This window comes from Erpetoichthys calabaricus, chromosome 4, assembly GCF_900747795.2.
Source record: "Erpetoichthys calabaricus chromosome 4, fErpCal1.3, whole genome shotgun sequence".
Taxonomy (NCBI): Eukaryota; Metazoa; Chordata; class Cladistia; order Polypteriformes; family Polypteridae; genus Erpetoichthys; species Erpetoichthys calabaricus.
In genome coordinates this window covers 141,159,167-141,179,041 of record NC_041397.2, presented here as the reverse complement: position 1 = coordinate 141,179,041, position 19,875 = coordinate 141,159,167, and the positions used below count along the sequence as shown (strand labels likewise).

General features: G+C 37.0%; 1 protein-coding gene across 1 annotated transcript in view; it reads right to left on the bottom strand.

Moving 5' to 3' along the window:
• Positions 1-4,502, bottom strand: part of chmp2ba (charged multivesicular body protein 2Ba) — a 100,479-nt gene extending 95,977 nt beyond the window's left edge. The window contains exon 1 of the mRNA XM_028799850.2: positions 4,260-4,502. Coding sequence (XP_028655683.1) covers positions 4,260-4,293 — 34 coding nt within the window. The 5' untranslated portion in view covers positions 4,294-4,502. The remainder of the gene's footprint in view (positions 1-4,259) is intronic.
• Positions 4,503-19,875: the final 15,373 nt, after the last annotated feature.

Below are 19,875 nucleotides of genomic sequence, written 5' to 3'. Positions count from 1 at the left end.
GTTGCCCTGCCTAGGGCTGTTTTCTGCCATGACATGGACTGGGCTGCTGTAACCAAAATTGGAATACGCGACTTTGAGACTATGCAATTGTTCAAAAACGCATTTTTTTGTTTCTAATGTAAATGCCAACAGTACTTCATAGAAATAGTTTAAAGGATGTTTGTTTATTTAAAATCCTATAGTTAACTACCACTCTATAAAAGGTTTGCCATGCAATAAACCAGATTAAATTAAAAAAATAAAAAAACTGTCAGTACAGTTAAAGAACATATGTGGTACAGAAAAAAATGTGCTCAAAGTAAACTCCATAAAGCAGGAAAAGTACCTACTGTATACACCTCATATACTAGCATGAAATGGTGAACAGCTTTTCCTGGATCATTGCATTATCCCTCAGTCATAAAAGAGCACTGCTCAACTGGAAATGATTATTTGCCACCCGGGCTATAAGTCCACTGTATTTCTACAGTAGTAACCAAAATGAAATAATCTAAATTAGCAATATTTGCTTAAACTGTCTAATCAGCTGCCAGAAAAAAATATATCAGAAACCTGTTGTCACTTTCTACATAATGTCACAGACATTAGGTTAGGTTAATGTTGATATTGAAAAGGTGCATATGATCTACAGCTCAGTAACTCTAAAAGCTGTTAAACCCTTTGAAACACGGGTTAATGGAAAAAAATGCATGCTATACATCGTATTACAGCAATTCAATTCAAAAGCAGCTCTTAGATTTTAGGAAAGCTTCAGTAACAGTTTTAGCATTAAGAAATCCAAACACACACACACAAATAAATAACAAAAGACACTGCAGAAGTAGTCTACAAGGCAGTTTTAGGAAGAAGCCTTACATTAAATCAAGGAGACAAGCTACTTTTGACCAATAAACAACAAATATTGAAAGGTGTATATAATCTTAATGTCTTCTCCTTTAATGTTACATGACAGGCAAAATGTAGTTAAAAAAAATGACTTTTAAATAAAATAATTTTTCTTATCACTGATATGCCTATAATAAAAACACTACTGACGTTTACTTTCCTAAGCCTATCAGAAAATGACACGATATAAACGTGGCACACGGATGAGAAAAGCATGACACGTTGCGATGCCGAGATTTGCATGCTTCTTTTTTTTTTTTACACGTAAAAGCTCCTCCCACATATCCCTTTGGGTTCGACACAAAATTCGGGATTCTATACTTACAGTTGATCGGATGAAGAGATCCAGTCACGGAGACAAGACAGTGCAACTGTGGCAACCTGAGGTAATACATTTATTTACTTAATGTTTTTGTTAAAGATACTTTACAAAAATTGGTCTCTCTTAGTGTGCAACACAGTGGGTTCCTTAACTTAAAGATGTAAATGCGACAGGCTAAGGCTCTTGAGAGCACATTGGGAAAATTATTCGTTAAATTATTGACAAACACAAAAAAGCTAAGAATTTCAGTCAGATTCTCAAACACACATTGAATAAAGCAAGTTTGACAGCAATAGCAGGACTGATCAACAGAAAGACTTCTGTTAACGAAGAGTGCAGTTCAAGGAACAATGCAGCTTCTAAAGACATGCAGTCAAAATGCCACAGGAAAAATGAAGCAGGATGCCAAAAAGATGTACTATAGTAGAAAGTGATATATTTGCTAAGTGATATATTTGCTGAGTGATATATAGTGATATAAGTGTGTGTGCATATCTTATTTATATATAGACACAAAATATATTTTTTGTGTACATATATACAAACAAAATATTAGAAATCATGGCTTTCAGCTGAGATCTAAATACATAATACCAGTGAATGTTACAATAACCCATTACATCTGAAAGATTTTAAAGCATCTTGAAATGGAACTAATGTTGTGAGGAGAATAAAAAAAAAAAAAAACAGATTCTGAAAATCTAAAAATATCTTTGACAGCTTTGAATTGCTATACAGACATCTGTGAAAGGTGTTGTACAACAGAAGTGATGACAGCGTATGGACAGGTCAAGAAAATATATAGACAGAAGACTGACAAATAAAAGTCTACAAAAAACAACTGTGAAAGAATTTTGAAAGCGACGACAGGATTAGTCAAAAAAAGAATTCTCACTAAAGCATCTTGAAATGGAACAAATGTTGTGAGGAGAATTAAAAAAAAAACAGATTCTGAAAATCTAAAAATATCTTTGACAGCTTTGAATTGCTATACAGACATCTGTGAAAGGTGTTGTACAACAGAAGTGATGACAGCATATGGACAGGTCAAGAAAATATATAGACAGAAGACTGACAAATAAAAGTCTACAAAAAACAACTGTGAAAGAATTTTGAAAGCAACGACAGGATTAGTCAAAAAAAGGATTCTCACTAAAGCATCTTGAAATGGAACAAATGTTGTGAGGAGAATTAAAAAAAAACAGATTCTGAAAATCTAAAAATATCTTTGACAGCTTTGAATTGCTATACAGACATCTGTGAAAGGTGTTGTACAACAGAAGTGATGACAGCGTATGGACAGGTCAAGAAAATATATAGACAGAAGACTGACAAATAAAAGTCTACAAAAAACAACTGTGAAAGAATTTTGAAAGCAACGACAGGATTAGTCAAAAAAAGGATTCTCACTAAAGCATCTTGAAATGGAACAAATGTTGTGAGGAGAATTAAAAAAAAACAGATTCTGAAAATCTAAAAATATCTTTGACAGCTTTGAATTGCTATACAGACATCTGTGAAAGGTGTTGTACAACAGAAGTAATGACAGCGTATGGACAGGTCAAGAAAATGTATAGAATGAAGACTGACAAATAAAAGTCTACAAAAAACAACTGTGAAAGAATTTTGAAAGCAACGACAGGATTAGTCAAAAAAAGGATTCTCACTACAAAGCCTTGTATTGGTTTCAGAGACCTTTAAAGATTTGCCTTGCATTTATCAACAACTACAGTACAGTATAAGAATTACAAATAAATAAATTCACCCAATGCTTCTTCCCAGTTTAGGATTTACTAAAAAGCTTCCTGGGTTAAAATTAAATTTGCAACCCATCTAAACAAAAAGAAAAAAAATTCACATTGCAGAGCACAGAGCCAATAGCACATCATATAGGTAAATGCTTTCTGAAGACAATATACTATGCAATTCACTTCAGAATTTGTGTAAATAATGAAATGCTCCACACAAACTTCAATTGTTCCAGTATACTATGGCTTACCAAAATAGCAGTATCAGAAACAAAAACTAAAGGTGATATGTAATCGATACAAGTACAAATCTCCAAGATCTTAATAAGCTGATTGTGGGGTTTTTTTTTTACTTCAAATTAAACATTTAATTTTTGTAGGACAACTATCTAAACGTCTGAAAAAGAAGCATGAAGAAGAAAAAAGACTGGATTGTTTCCTTATACTGGAAGATAACACTACATATAAAGAACACTACTGGATTAAATATTAATAATAACGATTTTCCTTTTGAAATCATCAGCTCTTTTCAAGAGAGTCCATGCTCCTGATTTGATGAGACAGAATAATACAAATATGCCCCTTTTGTCTTATTTATGATGATGTGTATAAATTATTACTACTGGCAAAGACAGGCGAAATTAAGTGTGATTAGTTACGTGCAACAATCAGTCGCAACCCATCAAAAGTATCGCGCACCAACTATTTTTAGGTAGAGCACGATTTGAAAACTATTCTACCTCCGCCGATCTCCCCAGAATTGCTTATTCATACATTGTAGTGACATCTCGACTTCTGCTGCGGTTTAATAATTTGACTTTGTCACCGATGGGACCTCTGAAGTCTTGTGTAACCCAGACCAAGTCACAACAATCACAACTAGTTGCAAGTGTGACTCAGTTTGAGGTTTTAAATTGGATTATCATTGTGATCAATTAAATACATTTTGTTACACGTGGAAAGGTAGGGTGCCGATCTAAGGGGTATTCTGCCTTTCAAATTTGCAAGATGACTTTTACCAGAGACTCGGTCACCTAATTCAGCTAAACCAGGCACTGAATATTTCCCATGTAAGAAGTAAAAACGAATCCCGAGGTGTACAAATAAGGCTGGCCGTAACTCCGCCGAAGGAAACGAATAGCTGTATTATGGCTGCAGTGTTTGGCAATGATCCTTAACATTCGGCAGATTGAACTTCCACACGAGAAATGTTCATCCTCGAACCACAAGCGAACTTGAGCACACTTTCAAACACTTGGAACGTGCATGCGAGGCCTCCCTCCGAAAACAAGTTTTAAACTCACCATCTACAGTCTTCTTCTTCAGTAAGGATGCCATGGCGAGCGGAGGAAGGCCCCGACCTTTAAGAAACCAAATTCAGAAAGTGACGTCAAACGCTTCTTTTCTCTTTATTTTCTCTTAATATTTAAAGAAAACACTCTTCCACCGCAGCTCTTGTTTACACACGTTGATTTCCTGGTTGAACAAGTCTACCGGTTAACATCGCACCGGCTTTGCCTCACATGACAACATGAGTCACAGCGAAACCGTGACGTCATGTAGGCCAAGCTCCGCCTTAAGCGCGCGACACCAGCAGTAATATCCAAGTGGATGCTACTCGACACCAGCGTTCACGTCTGTAGAAGCTGTGTCGGCTGCGCGCTCTTCACGCGCTCCCGGGCTAAATAAGTTGCTATTGTTCATTCATTCATTTTATAAATTTGTACTTTTCTTTTAAATGGTGGAGGGCTGCCAGATCCTTTGCTAGCAGCGTCGGTTGCAAGGCAGAAACCAACAGTAGACAGCTTCCCAGTTCATTGCCGGTAACACCTATGAAAAATAGAGAGGTATTTATCTTAATAGCTAGAACAAATACGAACGTTGTCGGGAAAATGCTAAGGGAATTGTCCTGTTTTTTACAAGTTTGTTATTAATAATATGAGAATAACGTGTTCGTGAAATGCCTCCGTCCATCATGAAATTGCATCTGACGCTGTGAGGGAAACAACTCTGGACAGACATACGTATACTGTACTCGTTCATTAAAAAAAAACAAAAAACTACCAAGATCATCAAAATGAAATAAATATGAACGATATGTTAGGTTTATTTAATTCCATTAAATTATTTTTTCACTAGATTTATTTTTAAAAGTAATTGGTCCATTGACTTTTGAACCCACTTCACCCAACATTGCAGATCGTCGGAGTTTATTCTCTTAGTATAGCTGAATCAATGAAGGTGGATTCGAACGTAAAAGCGAGTGATTCAGAAATTGTCCGTGTGGTGGAAAGCGACTGTGACTCGCAACAGAATGCTCGCAGCTCTGGAATGGGTTCAGGCTTACTGCAAATCACCTAATGAAAAAAGCGCATTTGGGAAACGGATGAATGCATAGGCTGATTTGCTGTCCCTGCTACGTCAACCAACATCAGTTTAATTTCAGTAACTTTTATATGGTCGCTCGCTTGGTAAATAATATATTTTTGTAATATCCAACTCCTCACAAAATTAAAGCGATTAAGACTAAAACAGATATACCTATCCTTTTTTTCCTAAAAGGATTTTTGTGACCGTTTTCAGTTCTGAAAGTCTGTTATCAACAAATGTTATTTCAGAGATCTAATTCTTTCACTCTGTTAAAGGAATTATACAAAATGCAGATTTCTTGATTTGCTTACTTAGCCAAGAACATTCAGAAAAGTAATGCAGTAATACTGTTGGCACTGCAATGCAGATGGCACAATAAATCAATTTTTATTTTATATACCATAACTAGGTCTTATCTCTTAGAAATCTTCAGAAAAATATGTAAATATATACATAAAAAATTAATATAAAATAGTAATCTTACCCCCCATTGTTTAGGGTTTTATGGATGCCAATGTGTATGTTTTGGGCTTTTGCCGTCCTTCTCGCTTTTTGGATATTATTTGGATACATTTTCCCACATATGTGAATTTGACTATCAACCTGAGGTTTGGATGTCTTATTTGGAATGACACTCAGATGTTTTCTAGTGTTGGGGAAGTTTGTGCGTTATCCCTTTGTGGTGTTCTTCCAAGTTGCTCTGTTTTCCTTGGCATACTAAAGATGTGCAGGTTATATTAAATAGTGACTCTGGACTGGCTTATTGTGAGTGAGTGTAATGAACTGCCATAGAAGTAGGTTTTTTTGCCAGTGTTGGTGGGATAACCACTGGCTACTTGGAAGGTATTTGGGTCAGAGTTTAGAACAGTTTAAGACATTTAGATGAAATGAGGAGTTTTTTTGAGTTCAGCATAATTCTTAGCACTAAGGCTTGATGGAGAGTTATGCTTTTATGCAAATTGCTGTATTTTATTAATTAAAATTTTGTAGTGGAAAATAATCAGAATAAATATGGTGAATGATGTATCCAGCATAAACTACTGAAGTAGACTTAATTTCAAATCCACAGGTGAACTACATACTCTTGTCTTAATGCTCAAAGTAATAAATATTGCTGGATAGTGGATATGGCAGTAAGTGAAGCAAGCAGTTCTTACATTTGAGCCAATAAACCTGCATCGTTATGTCTTTGATACCATCTGTTTTACATCACTACACATATCAAAAATGTGGTGTAGTTTCTTCTTTACAGAGGCATCAGTCAGTTAATCTATATTTTATATATTTATATCTTATATGGCCCTCTTCATACAGTAAACCATCACAAGGTACTTTACTTCTCACAAGGTGTAGGCACTGAGAATGTAACGTAACAAATTTTATGGAAACAGGAGTAAGCTAATTTATGTTTTCTATTAAATAAAATGAAGTTATGTTTTTTTAATTCATTCTTGCTTATTGTGGCACCAAAGGGTTGCGACATATTGGACTTGTAAATAAGAGTTTCACTGTAGTCTGTACACTTGATAATACTATACTGCTACTACTGCTGCTGAATGAATTATTGTAAAAAAAATGCCTGGCCTGCATGAGTTTGGATCCAGCTTTAAGCTTGAATTGTATCCATCCAACTAACTGTTTGGTCATGGGTAGCTGAACCCTGTTTTCAAAAGCACTGAGTTTAAGGCAGGAATAAAATGCTGGACAGGACTCCAGTCCTTCACTGGGCTAAACCACTCACAATAAAACCAGAGCATTATAAAGTCACCAAATCAATTCCCAATGTACCATGCTTGGTCTTTACTGTTGTGGTAAGTATAATCCATACATAAAGTAGAAGGACTATCCTTTCCAGGGTTTATTTCTGCTTTGATTTATATGCAAGGGGGATAGACTTTACCCTCACCTGTGCAAAACTTAATTCCATTAAGTGTGTTTGAAAAGGTATGGCTAGAATTTTTAACAGATTTTCCTCCATTTACTCAGTACTCTCTAGTATTCTCATTCCAACACAAAGTATCATAAAGCTGTAATTGTCAAAAGAATGTGACAAACTCATACATATCCAATGTTTCTGTAAGAAGCAGGGAAGGATAAAGGCATAAAGTTTACAATATCAAGGGCACATAATTTAGAGCAAGTGCTTTGCTGAAGGAAATGCAGACTATTCATCATGACAATTCCAAAATATTATACCTTTTTGAAAACCTTTATAATTTTTCAAGTAATTCCAATCATACTAGGAATGTAATTAACACAGCTCCCTCCTTTTCTCTTACCCCTTCATTATATACTGTACTTAGCTCAGCATACCCCCAACAGATCCCAAATTAATAATACTTTTGAATTTGCCCCCACTAGATATTGCATTCATTTCCAAGGAGTGCTCTTATGATACATAAACAAGCATAGTAATATTTTTGTAATTTATTAATCACAAAGGAACAATGCACCATGTGGTTTGTACAGAGGTACGAGATTCAGGGTACCAGAAAGATCCTATGGTATTGGGGTCTGCATTTGTATGCATTTAATGACATGTGCCTAGTCTGGCAAATGCCATCAAAGAACCACACTCTCACCCCCCAATAAGAAAAGGAAGGTTGGGGAAAAATCCAGAGAGTAGTAAGCATTTTTGTGCATGGCTGTTGGAAGTTGCCAGATGCAAAATAATCTGCATCTTGAGAGACTTTTTATCTGTTGAAAATCTGAATGTGTACATGTGGGGAGCCATACGCCTGGGTAGAGTAGCATGATTTGCATTTCCCCATAACAGATAGAAGCTGCTACTCCGGTAGGTTGATATATAAAATAAACATATAGCGCTTGCGTATTAGCTCTCAGAGAAGTACTTTTTCTTTTGCCTGTAAGCTCAAGAGAGACTTAATGTTCCCTGTGATATGGTAGCAAGAAAGGACATAAGCAAATTAACAAAATGAAAGGAGTCCACAAAACCCCTTTATTTTGTTCAATAAGTTAATAGCTGTGATTCTTACTATTTCATCCAAACATTTTTAAAAATTGTGTGGATATCTGCTTAACTACATGACTCTAACATCATCTTAAAATTATTGAAACTAAATAATTCAATTCAGGGTCACAGGAAGCTGGAGCCTATCCAAGTAACATTTAGTAAAAGACAGAAACCAACCCTGTATTGGGTGTCAGTCCATCACAGAACTTGCTCACACTTGACCACTGTAGTCACCATTTGACCTAACACACATGTTTAGGTTATGGAAGGAATATTAGAAATCACTGAAAAAACAAGTTAGAAAATGTATGCATGACATAACATTCAGGTGCCTTCAAAGTCTGTATAAGCACTGTTGCCCTCAAGAAACTGAATTGTTTAGGATATTGAATTTTCTGAATCCATTTCAGTGTTACATGGGCCAAAGACTATCTCTCCAGGATTGAATAAAAGGCTGAAAACAGGCCTGGACAGGCTAGTCCATCACAAGGACCACTCTCACTCACACGCACACATAAGCACACACACACAACCCATACTTACATACTGTGACAATTTATATTTGCCAATTAAGAACATGTCTGACCATTGTAATTTTCATTAAATAGAACTTGCAGAGCTATTCAATTATGACAAATGTTAGGGAATAACAGAAGTGAAAGGCAATCTTTATTGTAGTGACTGACCATTAATGGATATCATGTGAATATGGCACTGAGAAGGTAAATTATAGGGTGACCAGATTTTCAAAGTCTCAAACTAGGAAACCTCTATAGCATGTATGCCCAAGCCAAAGTAGGTCCTAATTAGTTTGATGCATGCACTCATTATCATCAGAGAGGGGGCATGGAAAAAAAACACTTTTACATATTCGCATATAATGATTCCACACGGTGCTTGAGGAAATAAATAAATGGCAATACTGTCTGTTTTTGTCTACTTTTTCGTCACCCTCGCAATGCAGTTCAAATTTAACACAACTTAATAATTCAAGCTTTTCAAAAGATTGTTTCTATTGAGCAGTATTGGCCATGTTGTATTTATATTTTTTTTCTCTGTGTGTAGAATTTTGAACTTTTTCTAATTTAATTGCTTTTTCTACAGTATTTGTCCAATTAAGATCTCTTGAAATTTCTTTTGCTGCCATCTCTGTTTGTGCTATCCTTCCAAATTTGTATCATCAACAAACCATTCAGAGTTTATGTCTATAGTATAAACAGACAGAGTAACATTCCAAGGAGAGGCCGCCAATAGTCTTCAATGTTGACCTCACTTCATGTGGAGTGTTCTTCTCTTATCTGTATTACTCTAAATTACTTTCTAATGAAAAAGGTGTTCAGCTTCCCATTCCACCTCTGCAGCAGAACTATGTAAAGTTTTTTTTTTTCAAACTTCTAAGTAATCCAGGTCTATGCTTTGCATTTTTCTATTTTTCCAGATGCCTGTTTAAAAAATCTAGCTATATCGCCAGGCTTTCACCTTTGAAAGCCATTTCATTTTTGTTTTTTGTTAGTACAAGTAGGACTGTAGCAGCATTGTAGTGTAGCGGTTAGCCTTGCTGTCTTATACCTTTAGAGTCATGCAACCCTTTCCTGGTCTGGTTACTTTGTGTGTGGTGTTTACTTAATTCTTACTTTGTCTTCATATTTTTCTCTATGAGTACTCCGAATTTAATCCGTTATCCCAAAAATATTTTATGTTAATTGTAAAATCTTAACTGACTCAGTGTCAGTGAAGGTTTATAAATGCGCTGGCCCTGATTACTTCCTGCTTTGTGCTCAGTTCCAGTCCTCTCAAATGGATGAATGGTATAGTAAATACAAAGAGAAGGGATGAAGAAGTTAAAGGAAAACAATGAAATCATCACTTCACGCACAATATGGGGAAGCTTCTTGAATGAAATGACAAATCAGCTGTCCAGTTTATTCTCTTCTTCACCTGCAAGAGTGCAGAGAACCCATATGAAATGTGAGTGGTGAATATAAGGTTCAATGGGACCGAGAAAGTTGGTCAGTTGGTGTTTACGGTGTTGCTGAATTGTAAATGAAGAAATTGTTAATTCCCCACTAATGAGATAGAATGTGATTTTAAATAACTCTCATACCCTTTTAGTGTTCTCATTAAAGATGTACACAACCAAAATGTATTACCAGTAAAGTGTGGTGGGAGTGCATACATTATGGAAAGGATCTATGTAATGTAACATTAAGAGGCTCACGACAGAGTGAGCAAATAGCAGGTACTGCTTGCTTATGCCTAAGACACTAGTCTGTATGATGGCTGGTTAAATTCCAACCTTAGGCTTACAACTGTAAATATATATATATATATATATATATATATATATATATGCAAATAGTTTTACTAAATCTGTAAAGTTATATTAAGGAACATTCATTAAAGAAATGAAGATATACGGTATATATATATATATATATATATATATATATATACAGTGCATCCGGAAAGTTTTCACAGCGCACCACTTTTTCCACATTTTTTTATGTTACAGCCTTATTCCAAAATGGATTAAATTCATTTTTTTCCTCAGAATTCTACACACAACACCCAATAATGACAACGTGAAAAAAGTTTACTTGAGGTTTTTGCAAATTTATTAAAAATAAAAAAACTGAGAAAGCACATGTACATAAGTATTCACAGCCTTTGCTCAATACTTTGTCGATGCACCTTTGGCAGCAATTACAGCCTCAAGTCTTTTTGAATATGATGCCACAAGCTTGGCACACCTATCCTTGGCCAGTTTCGCCCATTCCTCTTTGCAGCACCTCTCAAGCTCCATCAGGTTGGATGGGAAGCGTCGGTGCACAGCCATTTTAAGATCTCTCCAGAGATGTTCAATCAGATTCAAGTCTGGGCTCTGGCTGGGCCACTCAAGGACATTCACAGAGTTGTCCTGAAGCCACTCCTTTGATATCTTGGCTGTGTGCTTAGGGTCGTTGTCCTGATGAAAGATGAACCATCGCCACAGTCTGAGGTCAAGAGCGCTCTGGAGCAGGTTTTCATCCAGGATGTCTCTGTACATTGCTGCAGTCATCTTTCCCTTTATCCTGACTAGTCTCCCAGTTCCTACTGCTGAAAAACATCCCCACAGCATGATGCTGCCACCACCATGCTTCACTGTAGGGATGGTGCCAGGTTTCCTCCAAATGTGACGCCTGGCATTCACACCAAAGAGTTCAATCTTTGTCTCATCAGACCAGAGAATTTTCTTTCTCATGGTCTGAGAGTCCTTCAGGTGCCCTTTGGCAAACTCCAGGTGGGCTGCCATGTTCCTTTTACTAAGGAGTGGCTTCCGTCTGGCCACTCTACCATACAGGCCTGATTGGTGGATTGCTGCAGAGATGGTTGTCCTTCTGGAAGGTTCTCCTCTCTCCACAGAGGACCTCTGGAGCTCTGACAGAGTGACCATCGGGGTCTTGGTCACCTCCTTGACTAAGGCCCTTCTCCCCCGATCGCTCAGTTTAGATGGCCGTCCAGCTCTAGGAAGAGTCCTGGTGGTTTCGAACTTCTTCCACTTACAGATGATGGAGGCCACTGTGCTCATTGGGACCTTCAAAGCAGCATAAATTTTTCTGTAACCTTCCCCAGATATGTGCCTCAAGACAATCCTGTCTCGGAGGTCTACAGACAATTCCTTTGACTTCATGCTTGGTTTGTGCTCTGACATGAACTGTCAGCTGTGGGACCTTATATAGACAGGTGTGTGCCTTTCCAAATCATGTCCAACCAACTGAATTTACCACAGGTGGACTCCAATTATGCAGCAGAAACATCTCAAGGATGATCAGGGGAAACAGGATGCACCTGAGCTCAATTTTGAGCTTCATGGCAAAGGCTGTGAATACTTACGTACATGTGCTTTCTCAGTAATTTTATTTTTAATAAATTTGCAAAAATCTCAAGTAAACTTTTTTCACGTTGTCATTATGGGGTGTTGTGTGTAGAATTCTGAGGAAAAAATGAATTTAATGCATTTTGGAATAAGGCTGTAACATAACAAAATGTGGAAAAAGTGATGCGCTGTGAATACTTTCCGGATGCACTGTATATACTGTATATATATATACTGTACAGTTAGGTCCATAAATATTTGGACAGAGACAACTTTTTTCTAATTTTGGTTCTGTACATTACCACAATGAATTTTAAATGAAACAACTCAGATGCAGTTGAAGTGCAGACTTTCAGTTTTAATTCAGTGGGGTGAACAAAACAATTGCATAAAAATGTGAGGCAACAAAAGCATTTTTTTAACACAATCCCTTCATTTCAGGGGCTCAAAAGTAATTGGACAATTGACTCAAAGGCTATTTCATGGGCAGGTGTGGGCAAGTCCGTCGTTATGTCATTATCAATTAAGCAGATAAAAGGCCTGGATTTGATTTGAGGTGTGGTGCTTGCATGTGGAAGATTTTGCTGTGAACAGACAACATGCAGTCAAAGGAGCTCTCCATGCATGTGAAAGAAGCCATCCTTGAGCTGCGAAAATAGAAAAAACCCATCTGAGAAATTGCTACAATATTACGAGTGACAAAATCTACAGTTTGGTACATCCTGAGAAAAAAAGCAAGCACTGCTGAACTCAGCAACGCAAAAAGACCTGGACGTCCACGGAAGACAACAGTGGTGGATGATCGCAGAATCATTTCTATGGTGAAGAGAAACCCCTTCACAACAGCCAACCAAGTGAACAACACTCTCCAGGGGGTAGGCGTATCGATATCCAAGTCTACCATAAAGAGAAGACTGCATGAAAGTAAATACAGAGGGTGCACTGCAAGGTGCAAGCCACTCATAAGCCTCACAAATAGAAAGGCTAGATTAGACTTGGCTAAAGAACATCTAAAAAAGCCAGAAACGGTTCTGGAAAAACATTCTTTGGACAGATGAAACCAAGGTCAACCTCTACCAGAATGATGGCAAGAAAGAAGTATGGAGAAGGCGTGGAACAGCTCATTATCCAAAGCATACCACATCATCTGTAAAACACGGTGGAGGCAGTGTGATGGCTTGGGTGTGCATGGCTGCCAGTGGCACTGGGACACTAGTGTTTATTGATGATGTGACACAGGACAGAAGCAGCCAAATGAATTCTGAGGTGTTCAGAGACATACTGTCTGCTCAAATCCAGCTAAATGCAGTCAAATTGATTGGGAGACGTTCCGTGATACAGATGGACAGTGGCCCAAAACATACAGCCAAAGCAACCCAGGAGTTTATTAAAGCAAAGAAGTGGAAAATTCTTGAATGGTCAAGTCAGTCACCTGATCTTAACCCAATTGAGCATGCATTTCACTTGTTGAAGACTAAACTTCAGACAGAAACGCCCACAAACGAACAGCAACTGAAAGCCGCTGCAGTAAAGGCCTGGCAGAGCATTAAAAAGGAGGAAACCCGTCAACCTGTCATTGCCAGCAAAGGGTTTTCAACCAAATATTAGAAATGAAAATTTTATTTCCAGTTATTTAATTTGTCCAATTACTTTTGAGCCCCTGAAATGAAGGGATTGTGTTAAAAAAATGGTTTAGTTGCCTCACATTTTTATGCAATCGTTTTGTTCACCCTACTGAATTAAAGCTGAAAGTCTGCACTTCAATTGCATCTGAGTTGTTTCATTTAAAATTCATTGTGGTAATGTACAGAACCAAAATTAGGAAAAAGTTGCCTCTGTCCAAATATTTATGGACCTAATTGTATATATATGTGTGTGTGTGTATAATATGGAGTTAGTTAGCAGAGTCTGAGTTCAGTTTATTTCCATCCCAATAATGGAAACATATTTACTCCTTTCATACATCTAATTGTAAGCAGTAAGACATTCGAAGATGCTATTAATACTTTTACAAGCTTCCTGGAATGCTGGAAAGATCTTCAAAGTCCGAAGTTCTTTAAAATCAAATATTCAACCTTCTACTAAAGACTCATTTGGAATGCTGGAAAAGATCTTCAAAGTCCAAGGTTCTTTAAAATCAAATATCCAACCTTCTACTAAAGACTCTTACCTAGGTCAGTGCCTTGGGTCCCTAGTGGGCCTGTCTCACTCCCTCATGCACATATATACAATTCACGGTACGTTTCCCACAATCCCTTTCATCACCATCTCCATTTCCTGCAAAACCCTTGGCATCTCAATCCAATTTATTTTCCTGACTGCTCATATTGCAGGTCAGAATGAGTATACTGACCTCCTTGTTCATTCTCCATACATTTAGAAAGTTTACTAGACAGACATATCAAGGGACAGATGAACCACCCTTTCCCCCTGTGCCACAGGTACACTGCAAATACACAATTAACAATCTTTCTGATGTTCTTCACCTCTGAAAGGTAACTGGTCATTGCTGTGCAGTACCAAGGATAATTACACACAGTAATGGAAACTACCTTGTATGCCGCTAGTGCTTCAACATGATATGTCTATGCAAAGGTTTCATCATAATTCTAACCTGAGCAGGAGCAGTTTGTATTGAGGTTCTAATATGCATGCTAGAAGAATATACTGTAAAATTAGTGTTAGTTGTTTCCATTGCCATTGTCAGTTTTTCATATAGGTCAGATGGTTAATATGATGCTGCTTACACAGCCATTTTTATGCAGTTTGCTGCATTTCCATACTTTACATATAGCTCTTTTTTTTATTGATAAAAATGCATTGTGTTTACTTGAACTTGGTTTTAACAGTGCACCACAAACATTGTTGTGCTACATTCAGCATAACAAAAATGTTTTTAGGATATGGGAGGGTGGCGAGAATATAACTGCATTAACTACCCTGACTGCTAGGATATTAATCATCTAATAATATCAAATGATAAGAGCCTGAGTGCCAGTATAACACATAGCATGGAAACTACCATTCTAGTGTATGATATAACCACCAAAAATAGCTATAATACCTGGGAGCACATTCTGAAGTCTTATGTCTGAAGCCATATGACCGGAATTGTGAGATGCTAGAACATCCTAGCTTCACTGCATGTAGTTGGAGACTTCGAGTAGTTGGAGTCTAGACTTTGAATATGCATTGGACACTGACTTTTCTTAAGATTAGAGAGAGAATTGAGGGCAATCGCCCTAGGTGTCACTAGGTAGGTGGTAGCACTGCCTGGTGGTCACAATATGTTCAGATCCAAGATGTTTAAGAAAATTCCAGTGGAGACCATGAAGTGTTAATAAATCTCTGTTCATTACTCAGAATGTAGGAACTCAGAACAGGTGGCAAAAGTGATCAACTTTTTGACAGGAAGAATTTTAAAAAATGATATAGTTTGCTTCAAAACCAGTTAATATATAGTTTAATAAATTACCACTGGAAAAAAACAAAAAAAAATAAACTACTGCAGTTATGGCTTACTGCTATGAGCATAAATGTAATGACTAATGAATAAGTGAAGAGAGAGTTTTCAGTTCCAATGCTTGATGCCATTTGAACATGTTTTACTGTTGTGGACATACAAGGGTTTTTTGGAAATCGTTTGTTTAACAATATTTTGTCCAAAATATCTGTGTTCAGGATATTGTGAGTATATAACTGAATACCTGACGTGGATTATGTGACACATGAGTAATCTGAAAATTTTTCATGGATGATGTAGGGCTCCTCTTAAGCTTATTGATTCAGAATTTTTTTTGTTTTCATTTTCTGTGAAAACATGAGATTAAAAGATTTTCTCACAACTAACATTGCAAGATAAAGAATAGTGTGATACAAAAACGGATAAAAAATTATCAGTGGTAAGTGGAGCATTCTTTTAAGGATTGTTTATTAAGGGTGAATTGAGACAGACTGACATCTTCTCTTGTTTAGTTCTTCCCATCTTGAATAACTAATTCTAATTGTGTCGAATGTTTATATGCTGGTATTGCTAATTTTATAGCAATTATGTTAATCCAAAATCTTCATTATAATGAATAGTGCAGAGAACATGTTATATTATTTATCATGATTTAGTTGGTGGGCAGTGTGGTGTAGTGGTTAAGGCTTTGGGTTTCAAACCTTGAGGTTGTTCGTTGAAATCCCACTACTGATGTTGTGACCATGAGAAAGTCATTTGATCTGCCTGTGGTGCAACTGGGAAAGCAAAAAACTGTAACCAATTGCTTCTCAAATAAGAAAATGTAAACGATTTAAGGACAGAAGAAATAAATTGATGTCAGTTGTGACAATACCATTAGAAGAAAGATTATCTGAGATTGGACAATCTATAAAGAAAACATCCATGGCCATTTCCTGAGGTCACAGAGTCAGCTACAGTTTCAAAGTTGCAATTAATATTTGTTAGATATAGCATGTTTTACTGCAATCACCATCACGAAAAGTGCTTTTCAAATATAAAGGCAATATGATGTCATGTAACAAGGCATTTAAAAAATAACAAGTATGTTGTCCTTAAAACAACAAAATAATTTAAATGGTTGCACTATAAGTTTGGAAAGTGGAATGAGTGACACTCCTCCAGCCTGTTAAACATGACCTTGCAAGTATCTTTTCATTCACTTGCACAAAGTGTAATAATAACACTAGTTGTGAACCCTCAAAGTTATGAATTACATGCTTGACAGCTTCTGTGTATGTTGCTGGTCCTCATTTGACCCCAAACTGCTTTTCTCAATTCACACATATTTTTACAAAAAAGCAGTGGTGCGCTGTGGCCACATATCTGCTGTGAAGTGTTGACCTGTGTTCAATTTTGTGTTGGCTTTAAGATTTCCCCTATGGTCAGCTGCCAGTGGCTAACTTCATGATCTGGCTAGATGAATTACATAGCGCTGACCAAAAAGTCAGTCTGTTGCTTATGTGTGGGGATGAGAGAGGTGGTGGTAAAAATAACGAGTGATTAAATCAGCAAAAGTAACAGTAATTAAAGTAAAAAAAAAAAAAAAAAGATTGACAGCGTAGCCCAGTGGATAAACCACTAAGGTATAAGGTTTCTGGTTCAATCAGCAACCCTAACTCAATATGTAACCCTGAAGAAAAACCTACCACTGCACAAATATACACAATTGCATTTGTTTTATCATTTGGATAAAATCCAGCCTTTTTATTAATCAATTTTAGGTCAGATATGCAGGAAGCCATAATCTATTATGACAGCAATAGGCACCAAGACTGAAACCAACCCTGACTGAAATAGCAATTCATTAAACAGCACACTAACACAAATTATTCAGTAATTTCCAGCCAGCTATGGTTTGCCAAACAACATAGCATGCATAGGAGGAAACTTCAAATAAGTCTTAAGGTAAAAAGTTCAAAATAATAATATGCATTGGTCAGGGCTAGATTAAGGCCAACTGATTGGTGGCCACGCAGGCCTTCCATTGCTTAACTGCTATGGATATTAAGACTCAAGTGCTGAAAGTGAAATGACAGATTAAACCTTATGTTGCTGACATAAAATATCAGTAAAACAAATAAAATAAAGAGTTTAAGGGTCCATCACATAAATCAGCTGATGTGTTAAAACTTCCATTGGATGGAAGTGAAACTCCTATTAGATGGAAACAAATGTGATATCTGATGACACCTTCAGACCAAACGTTTAAGCTTTACTCACTCACAGTGCCAAAGAGGAAATTTTTTTAACACTGCAAGTTAAAGTTGAACATGGCAGATGACCATTGTTAAAAAATGAATAAAATTGATTGGAGTCAAGTGTGGCAGTGAAAAAGTTAAGGATATTAGATTTTGGGGGTGTCTCTGTGGTGCCTCCCTTATGTCCTAAGCACCTTCTCTTTTTTGCTTAGTGGTTAAATCTGGGCTGACTTTTGTATAAATGTCAATGATTTAATAATTTACCTTGTTAACGTTACATGGGATGTTTTACTGATAATTGCAAATCTATGGTCTATCTATGGTCTATCTATCTTAAAAAACATACCTGTTGGAAATGTGGTACACGAATGGGATACAACAGTTTGTGATATTTCACTGCTCTTTTCCTGGGGCTTTTCACCATGTAACATCTACAATGTGACCCAGGCATTATATTAATATGCTCAACTAGTTTCACAACCTTGCATAATATTATTGATTTTTGTGCAAAATTCAGTGTTCTATATACGGTACTATACAAATACTATGATTTCTTTTAAAACTGGCAGACTATTCTAAGAAAAATTACGTGGCCTTAGGGATAACGTGTAAATTGCACACATACAGTACATGCAATGTCAGTTATCCATCCATCCATTTTCCAACCCTCTGAATCCGAACACAGGGTCACGGGAGCCAATCCCAGCCAACACTATGCACAAGGCAGGAAACAATCTCGGGCAGGGTGCCAACCCACCGCAGGACACACACAAACACCAAGCACACTAGGGCCAATTTAGAATCGCCAATCCACCTAACCTGCATGTCTTTGGACTGTGGGAGGAAACCGGAGCGCCCGGAGGAAACCCATGCAGACACGGGGAGAACATGCAAACTCCACGCAGGGAGGACCCGGGAAGCGAACCCAGGTCTCCCAACTGCGAGGCAGTTTTCTACATATCGCTCCGCTGCCTCTTGGTTTCAAAATCGAAAATTATTCATATTAATAAAAAATACATGTATTTTACATGTATAACTTCTACAATATCCTGAGAATTATTAAATAAGAATTTAAATATCAAAATTTGATTGTCTCTTGTGCATAGCATTTACCGTATAAATGAAGCCTGCACGCTTCTCATATACAGTGCAGAATTCGCTCCTTTTCACAATGCTCGTTGCAGCTAGCTGAGCAATATAACTTTTTTTTTGCAACAAAGTAAAACTATTATTTATTCTATAGTGATAAATCTATAAAGAGAAATTGCGAGTGTAATAATTTGTCTATTTCCCAGTCATTGTTGAACAAACCAAAGCCAATTTAGCTAGGCGAGAAACAAAGTTTAAACAAAATTAATCTGAAAATTTCAGCACTGTTAGGCCGTCCAGTTATAATTAAACTACATAACAATATATGGAATTGAACTTCATCCACTCGTGTAAGGATTTTTCCTGGATTGTACTTCCGTATCCATGTTTATTCTTCTACGCGATCCGCCTCTTTCATGAAATCAATTAATCAATCGGGTCAGAAGTTCGATCAACCAGTAATCTATGGCTCACGATTTAAGGGTCAAGTATTTGGCGAGACCAGTGTGGTTCCCTAATGGTTCCTCATGGGAGTAGTTCCTGAACACGTCTATTCGAGCATAATTGATTTTGGGTGAGTGTAAGTGCAGACTGATGCCCACTCAAGGGCTGAGTCCTGTCATGTATCCGATAATGTCATTTTCATAATGTTAACCGCTTATCCTGGCAGGAGTCAAAGTGGGATCTATGTATTTTATGTAATGCCCACAAAGCATTAAGTCAAATAACAGATAAAAACATCGTAAAGCAAAAAAGACTAACTCAACAAACCAAGACAACTGAAATGGAGTAAAATCCAATTAAAATGTCCCGTTACTGTCAAGAGCCTAAATAACTAGCCAGTGCTGGAGTTAGAGCTGACAGCGCAGACAAGTAGAGCTGGCATCGATACGGAGGAGTTATAGAACACGATGAACTTAGATGGAGC